This window comes from Rhododendron vialii, chromosome 8a (assembly GCF_030253575.1).
Source record: "Rhododendron vialii isolate Sample 1 chromosome 8a, ASM3025357v1".
Lineage (NCBI taxonomy): Eukaryota > Viridiplantae > Streptophyta > Magnoliopsida > Ericales > Ericaceae > Rhododendron > Rhododendron vialii.
In genome coordinates this window covers 33,539,735-33,556,522 of record NC_080564.1, presented here as the reverse complement: position 1 = coordinate 33,556,522, position 16,788 = coordinate 33,539,735, and the positions used below count along the sequence as shown (strand labels likewise).

At 39.2% G+C, this 16,788-nt stretch overlaps 2 protein-coding genes across 2 annotated transcripts; both read right to left on the bottom strand.

Moving 5' to 3' along the window:
- Window positions 1–203: 203 nt before the first annotated feature.
- Window positions 204–8,352, bottom strand: LOC131299234 (protein PAF1 homolog). The gene is made up of 13 exons (XM_058324867.1): window positions 8,159–8,352; window positions 6,915–8,029; window positions 5,059–5,127; window positions 4,141–4,248; window positions 3,871–4,054; window positions 3,695–3,771; window positions 3,469–3,588; window positions 3,251–3,356; window positions 1,315–1,401; window positions 1,118–1,186; window positions 960–1,031; window positions 732–875; window positions 204–630 (listed from the first exon to the last, which is right to left on the bottom strand). The coding sequence occupies exons 2-13, from the start codon at window positions 7,757–7,759 to the stop codon at window positions 511–513; spliced, it is 2,001 nt and encodes a 666-aa protein (XP_058180850.1). The 5' UTR covers window positions 7,760–8,029; window positions 8,159–8,352; the 3' UTR covers window positions 204–510.
- Window positions 8,353–12,951: 4,599 nt separating this feature from the next.
- Window positions 12,952–15,360, bottom strand: LOC131299276 (histidine-containing phosphotransfer protein 4-like). Its single transcript, XM_058324919.1, has 6 exons — window positions 14,731–15,360; window positions 14,135–14,265; window positions 13,970–14,038; window positions 13,766–13,837; window positions 13,332–13,404; window positions 12,952–13,229 (listed from the first exon to the last, which is right to left on the bottom strand). The coding sequence occupies exons 1-6, from the start codon at window positions 14,788–14,790 to the stop codon at window positions 13,179–13,181; spliced, it is 456 nt and encodes a 151-aa protein (XP_058180902.1). The 5' UTR covers window positions 14,791–15,360; the 3' UTR covers window positions 12,952–13,178.
- Between the last annotated feature and the right edge of the window lie 1,428 nt (window positions 15,361–16,788).

The window sequence follows — 16,788 nt, the reverse complement described above, 5'->3', positions numbered from 1 at the left end:
CTCGGTCTGTCTAGTGCTCATTTGGTTTTGCGGGCATGCACATGATGAAGGTCAATCAAAACTTGCCAGGGTGCTTGTAAGATGTTCATCTACTGTGACTTGGAGAAAGAAGCTAATTTTACCAATATGACTTGGAGAAAGAAGCTAATTTTACCAATATGACTTGATGGTTTCTTGAGCAGTATTTGGACATATACGGGAAAAAAAAAAATTCAAATACAGTCACACTCCAAAGCTTAAGGCCGTCAATATCTACATTTTCACAAAAAGACAGACTGCTTACCCTATTCATCTCTCCGGAAAAGTTCTACATTGTAAGAAATTGGTCAAGAATCACCTAACCAGAGAAAGAAAACAAAACGTCATTGCTGGGGAAAATTGAGTACTACAAATGAAAAAATATACCTACATACAAACATTACAAACAATGTTTGTAACCGTCTTTAACTTCTATCCATTTCTCTTATTTCTGTCCTGTATTTAAAAAAAAAAACCCAGCATAACCAGAAATCAATCAGACATGTATTCTCCTTCGCTTGAGTGATCCATGTCTTGGTCATCCACAACCTTGTCTTGTCTCTCAAGGCCATCCTCAAGGTCTTTCACTCCCCTTTTCAAAGCTGGGTAACTCTGCAAACATCAAAAGTAGATGGGCTATCAAAATGCATGAATGTAAGAAATCAAAGAGCAACATCCAGGGCACCAGCAACTTTAGTAATCAAAGAGCATACCTCTGATTCTTTCAATTCCACCGCAGAAACAGTTTCTCTCCGCCTTACAGTTACTCTTGAAGGTACTGGGAAATGCTCAACTTCATCACTAGATTTTCCTTCTTTTGCCCTCTTTTTGCTTAAAATAAGCTTTGTCGGAAGAGGCTGCATTGCAATGGGAAGAAAAAGTGCAGTGATTTACTGAAACAAAATTCATTAATGAAAATGAGTCATTGTCCAAGTTCATACCACGTAGTGCGCTTCTGATTCACCAAATGCCACAAGATACGTTGTCGGGTCATCAGCAACATCACCTCGTACCTGTTGATGCATGCAAAATGGACAACTCCAATAGAAATTTTGACTAAAACTAAGGAAACAACGTTCCAAACCAATATGGTACATACATCCCAATGGTACTCCCGGATCCACGAGAATGAGACATCTTCATTCTCATCATACATGTCCTTTGATAGCTGCCACCGTCATAATTCACATGAATAACAAATGATCAGTAAGAGTCAATTCAACAAACAGACACCCAGAGCCTAAAATGTGATGTCGCACCATATGCTTTTCAAATTCCAGTGACAGCTAAACGTACCTCATCTGGTGATGGTGCCATATAGGCCAAGAATTTATCTGGCTTAGCTGAGTCCGAGCCTGTTGCCACATAACTTTTCATGATGGCCTGTTGGGGAGTATAGGAAGAATTATTAAACATAATCAATTTGTCAAACCACGCTTAATTTCCTAATAATTTTGCCACAAGTAATTTTTGGGAACCACAGCTAATCCGTCAGAAGATGATGCTTAACCTTAAATCTGCATCACGTGAAATATATCAAACTTCAGACAAAATGCTATCAATAGAAATAAGAGCTAGCCTAGTCCATAAACATTGAGTAGTGCTATTGGTACCGACGGTACCATAGGGAAAATGTACCGACGGCCACCGGACGGCCGTCTCCGGCCACCGGACGGCCGATCCGAGCCGTCCAAAAATTTTAAAAAATAAAACCGAGTGGGCCTACGCGGGAATCAATGGCATCCGAGGTGTGTAGAGTACTTGATCCGAGCACCCCTTTTTCGTGTATATACACGTATATACAAATATACACGAAAAATGGGTGCTCGGATCAAGTACCCTACACACCTCGGATGCCATTGATTCTCGCGTAGGCCCACTCGGTTTTATTTTTTAAAATTTTTGGACGGCTCGGATCGGCCGTCCGGTGGCCGGAGACGGCCGTCCGGCGGCCGTCGGTACATTTTCCCTATGGTACCCGTCGGTACCAATAGGATTTCTGATAAACATTCCCCTTATTTTTTGGTATCAGGAATACTGAGTTATATAGGTATATCTCACCGGTAGGCCATTATTAATAGTAATATTATGCATCAAGAACCTTAAAACATATACTTTATATACCGCGAATCAAATGAAGACCCACTTCGAGGTTTCATAAGAACCGGAAGATTGATTGTTAAAGTCCAGTATGAGATTAAAGTGCCTGTGTGTGCAAGTCGAGGAGAGGTGGCCAAAGTAGATCGTTTAAGGGAAGATGGCCAAGAGCTGAGGTGAGAGCTTAGCACCTTTAGGGGGACAAAGGTTTTTTTCCCCTTTCTAGAGGGAGGAGATCAGATGGCAAAAGTTTGGTAGGTAGGTTGACGGTTTTGTCAATGGAGAGGCCTCTTATATGCAGGTTGATCCCAGCATGTTGGCAACGTCCAATGAACGCATGGTGTCCCCCTTCGGTTTGACCACTTGCCATTCTGGGTATGCAGTTGCCTAATGGGATGCAGTGAGTATGTTGCGAAGTGTCACAACCACACTATGATACGAGCCCCAAAGTGTTAGGAGCTCTGGTCAACGTCTCCTCTGTCCTAGTGTCCTAAGACCGGTCAAGCTTGAGCCATTCGCGAAAAAAGAGCTGCCAAGCAGCCTTGATGATCCTCAACTCTAGTACCTAACCACTTATCCTTCTAAGGTCCAGAGCAGAGATCCTAGGTTATGCTCCCAACCTAGGCCTTTTGGAGTGGAGATGACTTCATGCAAATGCAGTGGCATGGCAGCACATAGAAATGGCACATGATGACATGAGTAACGGTGCAAACATCTGAGGATGGCATGTGAGAATGATGTTGTGCGGGCACTTGGAAGTGGCGGCCAGTCATCATTCGCATAAGTGTTCTATGGGGGTAGTAGAAGTTAACCCTCAGCATCAATCCATCTCCATAGGGGACAACATGAGCAAACGACAGAATCCCTCAACCCCGCATGAAAAAACTCAATTTTTAGAGGAGTGAGGAGGTATTTAAAAAGGGGCCTGATACTTTAAAACGAGATATGGAGAAAAAACAACCATTGTCCGATTGAATTGTAAGAGGTTTGAAAGCTCTGGCATCCTGTTCTAAAAACACTAGGGTAAAGAGCACGACGGGTCAATAAAGTGCCCGTAGTCTACCCATTATCATCACATTGTTGGGCTACATTTATGTCATGTCTGTGCGACATAGCACCCCCATGAATATCTTACCTGAGATTCATGGGCATCACGCACAGATTTGTCCAACTTGCTGTACAGTTCTGAATCAGCAGTAGGAGCGCTATCGAAAGTAGCGACAACAAACTGGTCATCATACCTGGCAGAAATATAATACGTATAAGAAAATGATGCACAGTGAAATATGATTAAGAAGAACAATTAAAACGCTACGAGCTAAGGGCAAAAGATGCAACAAATAATGTCCACACCGTTCAAAATCAGGGAGTAATGGCAAAACTTCAACTGGCTGCAGCTTGCTATTTGTTGCATGGACAGGTAGCGACTTGCATGCCACAAATGAAGCCTCAATTTCCTTGATTCTCCTTTCCCTAAAAAATTAGGAAAAGAATGGCATGTCTTTTACTGGACGCACAGAGTTTGCACATCTACCCTGCTAATATTCACTTCACATGGAGATGGTAGAAAATAACAGACCTGTTATTGAAGTTCTCCAAAATGTTGTGGCCTCCCTTTGCTTCTCGCAGTTCTTTTGCTTGTTTCTCAGTCAGAGACTAAAAATGGTTTGGCAATAACCATGATATGGATTTCAAAACAATTTGTAAAAGGAACAAGAAGAAACAACTTCATAGGGCACTGTAATACTAGGTTACCTGTTTCGTTGCTTCCATGCTAAGAGGGGAGATGTACTGTGTTTTAACGAGCCAAGACATGCCTGTATCAGTAGGCCGCTCTTTCCTTTTAATGCCATCTTTTTTGACAGGGGTCACTGGATCATCATCTCGCAACAACAGCTCGTCTTCTGGATCAAGGGGTAACCTTTCTCCCTTGGGAGGACTAGTCATAGGAAAGAAGTTTTTATCAGGTTTTTTGCTAAAAATTATTGCTGATGTAACCAAAAGCAGGTTATCAAGAGACAATACTTGTATACGCTGAGATCAAGCAAATCAAGTGGTATTCCAAGATCCGGCTCAACATATAATTGAGGCTTGTGCATTTTCTCCAAAGATGTAATTGTGTATTTTGAGAATCTGCAAATACAGATCATAAGCTTTGCAATAGAATCAAAACAATGAAAGAAAGCATGAAATTCAAAATCTAAATCAAAACATAACGCGTTTACATTCCTGCAGCGTTTGATACAGATATTACAGTTCCATGATGCAGCATATAAAATAGATCATGAGGTACCATGTCCAGTTAAGGGCGATGTCATGTGCCAGTTTAGAAACAAACAATCAAGTTAGAAGTATTGTAGCTTGTGAGGGTTTTGGTATGCCTCCCAAGGCCCAACAAATGGGGGCAAAAAAAGAAAGAGAATAGAAAAGAAGAAATTCAAACTACGAATAGGATGCTTCAGCCCCTCAAAGCTCTCCTATTTCTCACCCAGTCACCCTCCATATGAAATCAATGACACACAAAGGGGTAACTTCCCCCCAAAACAAGAAAAGACATCTACTATTTTCAGCACATCTATCTTCACATTGATGTATTCTTCTCCCCCCAATATGTTAAGTACTGCGACACATTTTGCATGCAACACCTCTATGTGCAGAATCGCAGATTAGAACCTAGAGTCCTAGTTCAAATAGTTCAACTGAATGAACCACCTTAAGGAGAGAGTCCACAAGAGGAAACCAAGAGAACACTTTCTAACTTCAGATCAGTAGGCATAAACACAAGTTTGTAACTCCTCCTTTCAGACATAATGCATTGGATAAACAAATATATGTGTCTGTGACCACGCAAATTCGTGGGAGGGTACATACACGGATACCAATAAGGTTGAAAAAGTTTAGCATCTATTCGCTACTCAGATAAATCTCAATAAGACTGTGTACCTATCTTTGTCTCTTCTCAAAGAAAGAAGCTTTGGTTGTGCAGTTGGATCTGGCAACTCATTCCGGAATCTTCAAAGAGCACAAAAATAGAAAACTAATCAATCAGCAACATATCAAGTAACAGACACATTAGGAATATCCTGAGATGCAAGAAGACTGCCAAAAGTTAACTCAGGAACTAAAAACCCATTTAAGAATGGCAAATGATAAGTTCTGAACAAAACTAGAATGCGTCCAAAATCAATAAGAATAAAGCATTGATAACAGATGGCACAAAAAACAACATGCCTATTTGGAAAAAGAAAAAGTATTCCATACAATAGATTAAGGCGGGGCGTGCAATGGATTTAAGGTATTACCTTCCATTTACCAATGTTCTAAAAGTCACTAAGCGCTAGTCGGGTGGTCAGCCACCATCAAGCAATTAATCGGATCGGCGATCAATCGGATTAATCAGCGATCAATCGGATTAATCCGCAACCAACCAATGCATATTAATTAGTAATTGGCGATTATTCGTTAGTCGGACCTAATTGGATAGGCCCCGCCAACGATTAATCGATGATTAATTCCTTGTTTTAGAACACTGCCATTTACTAAAAACAATCACAGGGCATGGGATCGGCAGTTCCACGTAAGAGACTTCAGATTCCTTAGAAATTTATGTTACCTCCATGTCCAGAACGGGGTTGCTGTTTGGGATATCCGCTTGCGAAGAGATGTGCGTGAACGGGAGGAGGCGGCCTTCATGTCGTTGTTCTCTAGGGTGTATGGTGCACAGTGGGATAGGAGAAGGGGAGGATGAGATGCGGTGGAATTTATCTTCATTTGGAGCCTTTCGGGTGAAATCTTATTATCAAGCTTTCTTAGCAAGCTATTTGGAAAACCTCGGCTCCGCTAAGGTGAGTTTCTTTGTTTGGTGTGTGGCTCAAGACAAGATTCTTACTATCAATAACTTGATTCGGAAACGGAGAATCATGGTAAATTGGTGTTGTATGTGCAAAAGGGACTTTGGTCTTCTCTTGGTTTGGGATACAGTGGGTTGTATCGGATAGTGTCATGGAACTCTTGATTGCTTGGAAAGATGCGAGTGGGAAAAAGAAGGAAACGTGTTTGGGCCATGATCTCTCTTTGTTTGATGTGGGTGATTTGGCGTTGTGGGTGATTTGGCGTGAAAGGAATTCAAGAAGTTTTGAAGGGGAGGGGTTGCAAAGCCTTTATTTGAAATCAAAAGTTTTTTTTGTTAAATATTTTGTATAGTTGGGACAAGAATGATTGTTTTCCGTCTCTTGACCAATTTTTAGACTGGTTTGAGCTTTTTCAGTTGCATAGGAGTGCAAGTGTAGAAGGCCTTTCTGTCTTGTGGCCTTTTATTGTATACGGGCATCATTCCCTTAATGCCATTTTGGTAATATAATCTTTTACTTATCAAAAAAAATTGACTAGGATCCCTAATTTATCAATACGCGGTTACTTTCTTTGTCTCAAAGCTTATAACGGAGAAATAATGTGAAGTACTGAATTTCAGTGCCACACATCTGGAAAATCAGAATGAGCAAATAGTCACATTAGTTTCGATGCAAATGGATATACAAGTTGAATGTCTGTACCAAACTAAGAAGTTTGTTTCCAATATTTTGTCAAGGGTCCAAATATCACCTTGAGAAATTACATATCCCTAAGAGATTACAATTAATAAATATTCCTCAAAAATTCCCAATCTAGTTAATAACATTAAAGGAATTCCATGACACATGGCAATTAACATGACTCATTAATGAAATAGAACTTACAAAGCAAGAAAACAAATAGGTCAGATAGAAACCCAAAAATCCAAAATCGGCGTAAATACTCACTTCAACTTGCAGATGAATGTTGTGGGCTTCTTTAACCGGTTTTCAGCTCTCTCACCGCTCAAAAGTGGGGTAGTCCTCCTCTCACCCATCCGTGACCCAATAATCGACCCATGCCCCTTCGCCCCAGAAGACAACATTTGCGTCTTCTGCAGCACTGTGTTCTGCGATTCCTTCAACTGTTGACTCTGTCTCTGCTTCTCTTCATGTTTTTGTTTCTCCAACTCTCTCTTTTTCCGCAACCTCCTCTCTTCCTCCGTCTCAATCCTGCCCCCATTAGATTTCTTCACTGCCATTGGGGGAACAGGAGGCCTATTATGCTGTTTCGCGGGTGCCCCCTTTTCACCATGTCCTCTACTTTCCTTTGCCCGACCACCCATTGGAGCCGTTGAAGGAGGTGGCGGAGGAGATGGAGGTTGTGATGGAGGGGGCGGGGGAGGGGGAGGAAACATAGAGCTCGGAGGAGGGGAGGAAGGAGGTGGCGGTGGTGGAGGCGGTGGTTGCTGCAATGACTGGTGGTTGAATTGGGAGTATTGGGATGATGGGTAGTACATCGAACCCTGTGTAGGTGGTAAGTTCATCGGTGGTGGGGGCGGGTACGAAGACTCGGGTGGAGGCGGTGGCAATGGGTATTGATACTGCGGTGGCAACGACCCGTAACCACCCCCATGTTGAGAATACTGGTTAGGGTTATAATTCTGAGAACTGAAAGATCCACCCCAATTCTGAGAATACTGGTTTGCACGAGGTTGCGGTGGGGCCATTGGTGGTGGAGGGAGAGGATTCTGATTGGGCGGCGGGCCGAAAGTCGATTGCGGCGGGGGAGGGAACGGCCTGTATGATGCCATGGCCACTTAAGGCCTAACGGTAGTATAAAATTCCCTAAAGAGACCAGTGATCTTCTAGCTTCTGACAAAACCCTCAAAACCAAACCAAATAAAATGAACCCTTGGAGAGAAAATTACTAAAAGAGACCAGTGAAGAGAAAATTGCTTCACAAAACTATTCAAATAAAAAACCCTAGAAGAGAAAATTGCATTCAGGGCGCGAGCGAGGGATACATAAAACCCAGAAAAAATTCCGAGCCTGTGATGATTTCTGGAGGGTAATTTGAAAACCTAGGAGAGGTAAAAAGTCAATTAACCACAGAAATTGCGAGCCTTCGATGGTTTCGCGAGGGTAATTTAGAAAACCCTGGGAGATGTCAAAACTGAATTGAAGAAGTTAAATGGCAAATCGGGGCTTACCTTGATCGTCCAGTCGATCAAAGAAACCCTAGGAGAGAGGGAGATAGATTCAATGGCAATTGGCAGCTGTTTAATAAACCCTAGGAGATGGGGAGACATGCAGAGAGGTATAGCTCCGAGGACTGCGCGTTCAAGTGTGACGAAAAACCTAGCTCGATGATGATGATGATGATGATGATATAAACTGACGAAGAAAACATCTACCAGGCGTTGTGTGCATACGTATATATATATGGAGAGAGAGAGAGATATATATATAGTGAGAGAGATATATATATAGTGAGAGAGAGAGAGGGAGAGAGAGAAAGACAGAGAGGCGATGATTCGTACAATCGGCCTTTATTTCCCTTCTGCCCTCAAATCTCCCCAAGTGGATTTTTCTACTCTAACAAGAAGGTTAATAAGGTGAGAATGTCCATCCCTTTCTTTGCTACTTCCAGTGTTTCTTTTAGGCCCAAAAAGGGCGAGGGAGGGAGGAGGGAGAGAGAGAGGGTATGAAGTTTTTTTACCCTTGCCCATCTCTTGAATACATACATTATTATCATGTAAATTGGGAAATTATTAGGGCTATGTCGCCGGAGACGGACGAAAGGTTGGTTAACTTTCTTCTCCAGAAGTCACACCAAAGTTCAATTAAAGCCGACGTTATAGTTCTTCTGCACACTCAATCCCTTGGGAAATTATTAAGGCTACATAGTTGGAGACGGAAGGAAAGTTGGTTAACTTTCTGCTCTTGAAATCACGCCCAAGTTCAGTTAAAGTTAACGTTATAGTTCTTCTGCACACTCAATCCCTTGGGAAATTACTACATCGCTGAAGACGGAAGGAAGGTCGTTTAACCGTTTGCTCTTAAAGTCACACCGAAATTCAGTTAAAGTTGATATTATAGTTCTTCTACACACTGCGTCCCCAAGTAGTTTTTCCTCTTGATAAGTTCAGAACGTCCATCACTGTTAGGGGCATGTGTTCTTTGAATTATTTTTTTGGACTAATTTTTTAGGCCTCAAAAGGAGAAAATTTATATGTGTTATGTGCTTTTTGAGGCCATAAAAGGAAAATTTTATATGCGTTATGTGGTTGTAATCTCTTAAACACGTGTTAAACATGATGGAAATGTAGGAGCTTATTAGGATCGAGTGTTACCTTACTTAGGTTCTTTTTGCCATTTTTGAGCTACAATGTATTATGAAATGGTTATCTTGCCTGGTGAAAGTTTTAGATGCTAGCTCACTATCTAACTATGGTAATTCATTGAGCAAGAATGGGAAAGAGAAGACGACTAAAATGTGGAGTGTAGCCACAGCGTGTTAAACAAATTTAAGTCTGGCTTGGCCTATGGGCACACCCACAAGCCGTGCCATGTCCGTGCATGTGTTGTGCCAGTGTTGTGCCCTATCAATCGGGGGTCCTGTTACTGTAAAGCCAAAGAAAATAGAAGAAAAGGAAAATAGACACCTTTCTTTTAATTTACATATTGGAGCAAAACATTCCGAAAATAAGAACGGCATCATGATAGTTTGAGTACATCTCTATCATCTACTCTTTTTAAGTTTTAAGATCTATAACCACTTAAAAAAGGAACTGGATATCATAGACGCGAGTCAACCTCCTTTTATTGCTTCTCTTTCTAGTAGCCTTTAATACTATTGGAGCAAAATATTCCGAAAATAAGAACCACATCATGATAGTTTGAGTACATCTTTATCATCTACTCTTTTTAAAATTTTAAGATCTATAACCACTTGCTGTGTTTGGTTTGGTTTTTGAATTTTTTTTTGAAAAATAGTAGGGATAATACGTGAAAAGAGATAGAGAGAAAAATGTTGGAAATATGGAAAATCTAGGGGGAATTTTTTGAATAATTCTTTTTAAAAAGTCAAGAGAACAAGTTTAAATTAGTAAATTGCTAATCCCCCTGACACACCCCTCGGCCCCACCACTATTTTCCCGAACTACCCCGCCTCTCTCTCTCTCTCTCTCTCTCTCTCTCTCTCTCTCTCCTTTCTTTCTTTCCTCACAGTTTCCTTCTTCTTCTTTTTTCCCTTTTCTTTTCAGTTTGGTTTTTTTTTGTGAACCTATTTTTAGGTTTTGTAAAGTAATTAAGAGAAAAAAAGTGTTTTAATTGATCATGTTTATACAACTGTTTTATTTATTTTTTTTTGTCCTTTATAGATTAAAAAATATAATTACAAAAATAAGTGTTTCAATTTTTAATTCGTTTGAACCAGTGCAAAGATGTTATTTTTCTGATCATTTCATCCTAAATGGTTGTAATAAATTTTTGACTTCAAGGTCTTTCAATGGACACCTTAAGAGAGTCTTGAAACTAAATAATGAGTCTTAGGGTGTTTGTTGAAAGGCCTTAAACCAAAAAATTCATTATGACCATTTAAAAATAAAATAATAAAAAAAACGATCTTTGCTCTGATTTAACTGAATTGAAAATTAAAGCACTTAATTCTTGAATTATATTTTTAAATATACAAAGGGTGTATTTATAGAAATTAAATAAATAAGATATAAGTAATTAAATAAAAAAATAAATTAAAAAGTAGGGGGGACCCGAGGGCTCTGCTGTTCCCATTGGCACAGTAGCCCCTACGAAGCCCCTAAAACGTTTCCGTTTTAGTTTTAAAAAAAATAGAAACCAGCCATTTGCAATCCTATGGAGTAGAAATGTGATTTGAAAAAACATACTACTGAATTAGTTAAGAGGATCTATGCTAAATAATGGTTAATAAATTTATTAAATTGTACTATAGTTAAAAAAAAGTAATCCTAAATATAACATTTGTATTCTGGATTAGTACGTCGTTTGCAAAATACATTTTGTAATTAGTTCCCGAACGCTAATTGTAATCTTAATGAATTTTTTGCTTCACGGCCTTTCAACGAGCACCCTAAGACTCATTATTTAGTTTCATGACTCTCTTAGGGTTAGGGTGTTCATTGAAAGGCCTTGGAGCCAAAAATTTATCACGACCATTTAGGATGAAATGATCAGAAAAATAACATCTTTGCACTGGTTCAAACGGATTGAAAATTGAAACACTTATTTTCATAACTATATTTTTTAATCTATAAAGGACAAAAAAATAAAAATAAAACAGTCGTATAAACATGATCAATTGAAACACTTTTTTTTTTCTTAATTACTTTACAAAGCCTAGAATTAGACTTGAACCTATTATTAAAGAGAAAAAAAAATTCAAACTAGGAAGAAAGAAAAAGAAAAAAAATGAAAAAAAAAATCAAACCGGAAAAAAAAGGAAAAAAAAAGAAAGAAAGAAAGAAAGAAAAGGAAAAGAGAGAAAGAGAGGAGAGAGAGAGAGAGAGGTGGGGGTAATTCCGAAAAAGAGGAGGTGGGGCCGGGGGGGGGGGGGGGGGGTTGTGTGTCGAGGGGGAGGGAATAGCAGCTCTCTAAAATTACAAAAGCATAAAGATAAGGGGTCCTCATCCCTTGATCCTTTCCATCAGCTAACTCTATAAATACCCAATACATTTATTACGTGTGGGAATGTCATTTGAATGTGCCACATGAGTTGCTACATAAACACAATGCATAAACAATATATACGATATTGAATGAGATGTGGGTCCTCAACATAGTGTCTTTGTTTACACATGTTAACCGTTAACAATTTACATTTTTTTTTCATTCTTAAATTTTATGCATTTTACTTCTATATTCATACGAAATGTGTACACGTCTGGAGCCGTCACTGACTGAGCATTCATACGCTTTTTTTTTTTTTATAAGTAAATAAATTTATTAGACTGAACATTCATACGCTTTATCACTTTTGACTAATAATTGTTGAAATATCCACGGCCGGCAGACCCGCCGATTCCTGAACTTGTTTTTTGCAAGTACCGCTCGGAGCAACCACAGGTCCACAGCAGCTTGTGGCATCATCAGTTTGCTTTTTCGAAAAGGATTCACTTTCCCATTGTGCTCGAGTACATAGTTACCTGTAACTGGCTTTCTACAATTCGGCTTGATGATGGGTCCCCCTCAGCCCAGGTCTTGTGGGCCTAATTAGCAGTGCAGCAAGGTTCAAGTCCCGGTCTAGACTGGGCTGCGTTGGTAGCCCAAGATAGGCGTTAGGCACATAGATGGTCCATATGAATATGTCCCCCCTAAAATAGTAAATATAGCCCAATTAGCTCCTCTCTCTCTCTCTCTCTCTCATGCAAACTCATCTATGTTTTGATAAGAGTTAAAAGGGTATTTACCTAGAATGAAACCATAGAAACGGTCCGTAAATGTAAGTGAATAATACAAGAAGGTAATTTGCACTCTATGCATTTGTTTTCTTCTTACTTTCCTGTGGCTTCTAGGTTTATAGATCTAATTGTTTTGATAATCAAAGTAATCCAACGATTCCACACACTGTCATGTGCCACGCCGGGTGTTCGAGCTTTGGTATCCTCTCTCTCTCTCTCACACACACACACACACATGAAGCGACACCACATCTAAAAGAATAAAACCCATCAAACTCGTCCCTTAAGTAACTATTGGATACTCTTGGAGTATTGCATAATATAGTTGAAGTGATACTCCCATCTAAGTTCTGCAACAAACACAACGTGAGCCACCCTTTTTCTTCGAGCAATCCACCAAAAGGGTTGTTAATGTTCCACCAACAAAATTTATCGCTCCATAATTTGTTGGGATTACAGAGTGAAAGTACCACATGGTACTCTGGAAGCGTTCAATAATTACTCTTCTTTGAGTGTGCATGTATGTATGTACGTACATATGCATGGACCACAAACACGAAGGAAAGGAGCCACAACAATAATCTGGATCACTCCTACATAATTAGCTATCTGGTTCATTGATCAAACATCCAGAGCTTACATGCATGGGAGTAGCTTAAAAACCCAAGAGCTAGGGCAGAACAACATTCCATGCATCATTATTTTCTATAGGGTGGTGGCCGGAATGGTGGATTCCTACATGCCTATGCTAATGCGCCAGTCTCGTATAGCCAAATCAGATCCCTTACTAGAGTCAGTTACTTGAGCGACATGCGGTCTCCACAGGTCCAATTTGCCTTGCAAACTGCACAAATGAACGATATAGCATCTACTTAAATTGATGCATACTAACACAAAGAAAGAAAGATAAAAAAAAGGAATTTCGCTTGAACTACTATCCACAGACCTGAAAGTAAGTTTCAAGTTTCTTCTTCAGTGTGGAATATTCTTTCTTGAGCTGTTGGAAAGTCCTCTTGCATCTGGGGCCATGTATTCAATCATAAATAAAATAACTCCAATATCAAGCAAAGAAGATTCCTAGTATAATGACATATATGTGCATGCATGCATGGCTTTTCGGCACATATGGAAGCCAAGTTGGCAAAAGGTGAGCAAGAGAAATGACATCTAAACTCCTGATCAGCTCCATATAGCTCTCTGAGTCTCAATTCTGTATTTAGAAAGCTAGTATTGTGTTTGGATATTGGATTGTGAAGGGAGAGGAATATTAAAAATCTCTTTTGGTATGTGTCTTATCCATTTCTATTCTCTTTTCTTGACAAATATACGAGCCAAAGAAAGCATATGTTGTGATAAGAAACAGAAGGGAGGATTGTTTACCCTTCTCCATTTCCTGCATTGCAGTAGTCCGCAAATTGAGTGCATTCATTTTTCACCCTTATGGCTCCAATGCTGTAAATGAGAGAGAGAGAGAGAGAGAGAGAGAGAGAGAGAGAGCATGTTACCGTTGAAATAGAATACACTTGCATATACAACTATGAGTACATTAACTTGTAATATTCCTACAAGTTATATTTTTTTTACCTTGTAGTTTTTCCCTTAAGCTGGTGCATATAGGTGTCCAATTTACTGAAATCAAGAGAGCTCTTCTCCCTGCAATCAATTCCAAACCAAAAACATTGATCACTGCTACCAGCATTATTTGCATACTACGTGTAGATAATGACATAATTTACTTAGTTTACTCACAAGGCTTGCTCTATATTCAAGATTAACCGAGTTGAATCCCTATAAAACAGTGTAACTATTTCCTCAACAAAGTTTGGGTTAACGTCATCCTGTAATTCCTCCAGTTGAACAAATTGTTCGTCAAGATATCCCTGCGCCATCACCCAATGATTAGTATTCAGTCTCCCTCACAGAAACAGAGTATAATTAAAAAGGAAAAAGAAAGAAAAAGACTTGCTAGTTTTTGCACATCCATGCAATCTCTCTCTCTCTCTCTCTCTCTCTCTCTCTCTCTCTCTCTCTAAATACGGAGAGACAGATTTACACATATGTACTTGAATAAAGGTATATCAAGAGCAAACTTCAGCAGAACAGTTCCCATGCATGTAAAAATGTGCGAATGTACACATGTTGAGTAATGCTAGTGATAACATCTCATTCGAATAGGTCCCACAGAATACAAGTGATTTGGTCATGTGAAATAACAAATCAGATAGTACTAAATGTGATACAATAATTATGGTCATCCTAACATAATTGGTATGTTAAGGCATTAGAAGTGAGGTTTCAAGAGATACTCATATCATACTCTACAGTATGTAAGAATAAGGGAAAACCTGATCAAAAAGAGCCTTCCTCATGTTGGCAAGTTGTCTATGCATTTGGTTTCTCTCCATTGGACAGGTGTGAGGGGAAAGTATAAAGGAAGGCTGGAGTGAGCTGACGAGGGAGAGAGAGAACTAAAGGCTTAAGTGAACTGAGAATGCTATGTATGTATGATAGGTGTTACCAAGAAGGGTTTATATAATGGTGAAAAGACAGAGACAGAGAGAGAGGAAAAGGAGAGAAGAAAAAATCAGGACAATTTGTGTTCCACTAAGCCAAAGGGAGCACAAACAAAAGGTTTTTGGATCTAAGCAATGAAGGGAGAAATGGCATTTTGATTCGGTAGGAGGAAAAATCAGATTTGTTTTGTTATTTTTAAAGGTCATGAATATATTCATGTAGATTACTTAGTTTTTTATATATAGCCGTTATGCACTCAATATCCATGATTCTTTTATCAAGAAACTGAAAATACTTTTATCTTTCTCCAAGAAAATCTTTGATAAGTACTAAAATTGTAGAAGTATATAGTTAAGAAGACCATCAGATACAATAAGTCAGTGTTAGGACCATCTCATTTTACTTTGCCAAGGAATGAAAATGTTACTTTTCCTACTGTTTTTCAGCTAATTTTACTTCAATATTACTAACTCTGCACGATAATTTCAGTAAAAAAGTCGGAAATATATCTTCACAAGAAGGAGAAACATATATTGGCATATGCTCTTTTGGCTTCTGCTTATGTTTGTGGGTTATACAATGAGGGGAACAAATGAATATATCTGAAGCAAAATATCCAAAAGGAGCCGAAAGTAGAATATATATTTTGCCCAATGCAAAACGCAAAATAAAAAATTGTAGTGGGATTCAAAATTCCAGGAAAAGCATACATAGAATCCTCAAATTAATAACATATGGGCGGCTTACAGCTCCAAAAAAAAAAATCATCAAAATTAAATCACGTACCAGTGGATTTTGCCTACTTGATACCATTCCATTACACCAAACAACTGCCTACTTGTTCCCCTAGATATGGAGGGTGTGTCTGGAGCTAATGTGTTTTTGCAAATTATGGTTCTTGATTGTCAACTACGACCCAGTAGCCTTTCAAAAAAGAAAAAAAACTAAGACCCAGTTTGCATCAACTTTCTAGTTCACTTTTTAAGCTTCTCTCTTTTGTGCATAATTTCTCAATTCTTATTAGGGTATTGTAACTTCTACAGGCTTTTAGTGTTGTTTTGACCCTTTTGGACCACCAAACGAAAGATAAAAGCAATGGATGTGGAAGAAAAGCTTACCCAAAAGAAGTACAAGCCAAGAACGAGATAGGAGATGTTTGGCTGCAGAACTGTAGAGAACTTAGTTGGGTTATGTTCCAACTTTTCAGTGTACTTCGTGGATATGCCTACTCCAAGTGCCTGTGGTCATGTGGTTTCACAGGCTAATTCTCCACCGTCAATTTGAAACAAAATGCAAGTGAAGGCCCCACCTGATATGACTGGCACTGAAATATAGTGAGTTGACATTCATTTGGAACCAAAGGGGTTCCATTTTAATTGTGATGGAAGCATGAATCTTTAATCCATATGAAATGTATACCACAAATGGCCAATTAGAGCAAGTCTTCCTTTAGGAACTTCACTAACTGTATTCCTAAATGCAATGTGATAGCATGTACCCATATGTGCATAATGCGTGCTTCTAACGAAGACATGGAAATCTCATCTACATGTGAAGAAAAAAAACCCATGGTGGAACTCAACAGGATCAGCACCAAGCGGCAGACGGGAAGGGGTGCGAGCGGGGCCAGGGTACCCCAAAATATTTGAGTAATCTCATTTTTTCAACGTATATTTTGTTACTTATAATAAATTGTCTTGATTAATTTTACTATAGCCCATTCATATTTTTTTGCCAGAATCAAACTAAACTCAATTTTTTTTTGCAGTTGATCCCTCTTCATAAAATTTTTGCATCAGTCACTGTCAACACCTAATAGAAAAGAGAATAACTCTTCACAAACATACAGATCATAAATATAACATTAGAATATAGGGAAGTGGTCAACT

Coding starts and splice junctions, on each gene's coding strand:
- LOC131299234 (XM_058324867.1), bottom strand. CDS start 7,759: ATGGCATCATACAGGCCGTTCCCTCCCCCGCCGCAATCGACTTTCGGC. Junction 3,357..3,468: donor TTACTCCCTGATTTTGAACG/GTGTGGACATTA, acceptor TATTTCTGCCAG/GTATGATGACCAGTTTGTTG. Junction 1,032..1,117: donor TCCGGGAGTACCATTGGGAT/GTATGTACCATA, acceptor ATGCATCAACAG/GTACGAGGTGATGTTGCTGA.
- LOC131299276 (XM_058324919.1), bottom strand. CDS start 14,790: ATGGAGAGAAACCAAATGCATAGACAACTTGCCAACATGAGGAAGGCT. Junction 13,838..13,969: donor CTTAAGGGAAAAACTACAAG/GTAAAAAAAATA, acceptor TCTCATTTACAG/CATTGGAGCCATAAGGGTGA. Junction 13,405..13,765: donor AATGCAGGAAATGGAGAAGG/GTAAACAATCCT, acceptor ACATGGCCCCAG/ATGCAAGAGGACTTTCCAAC.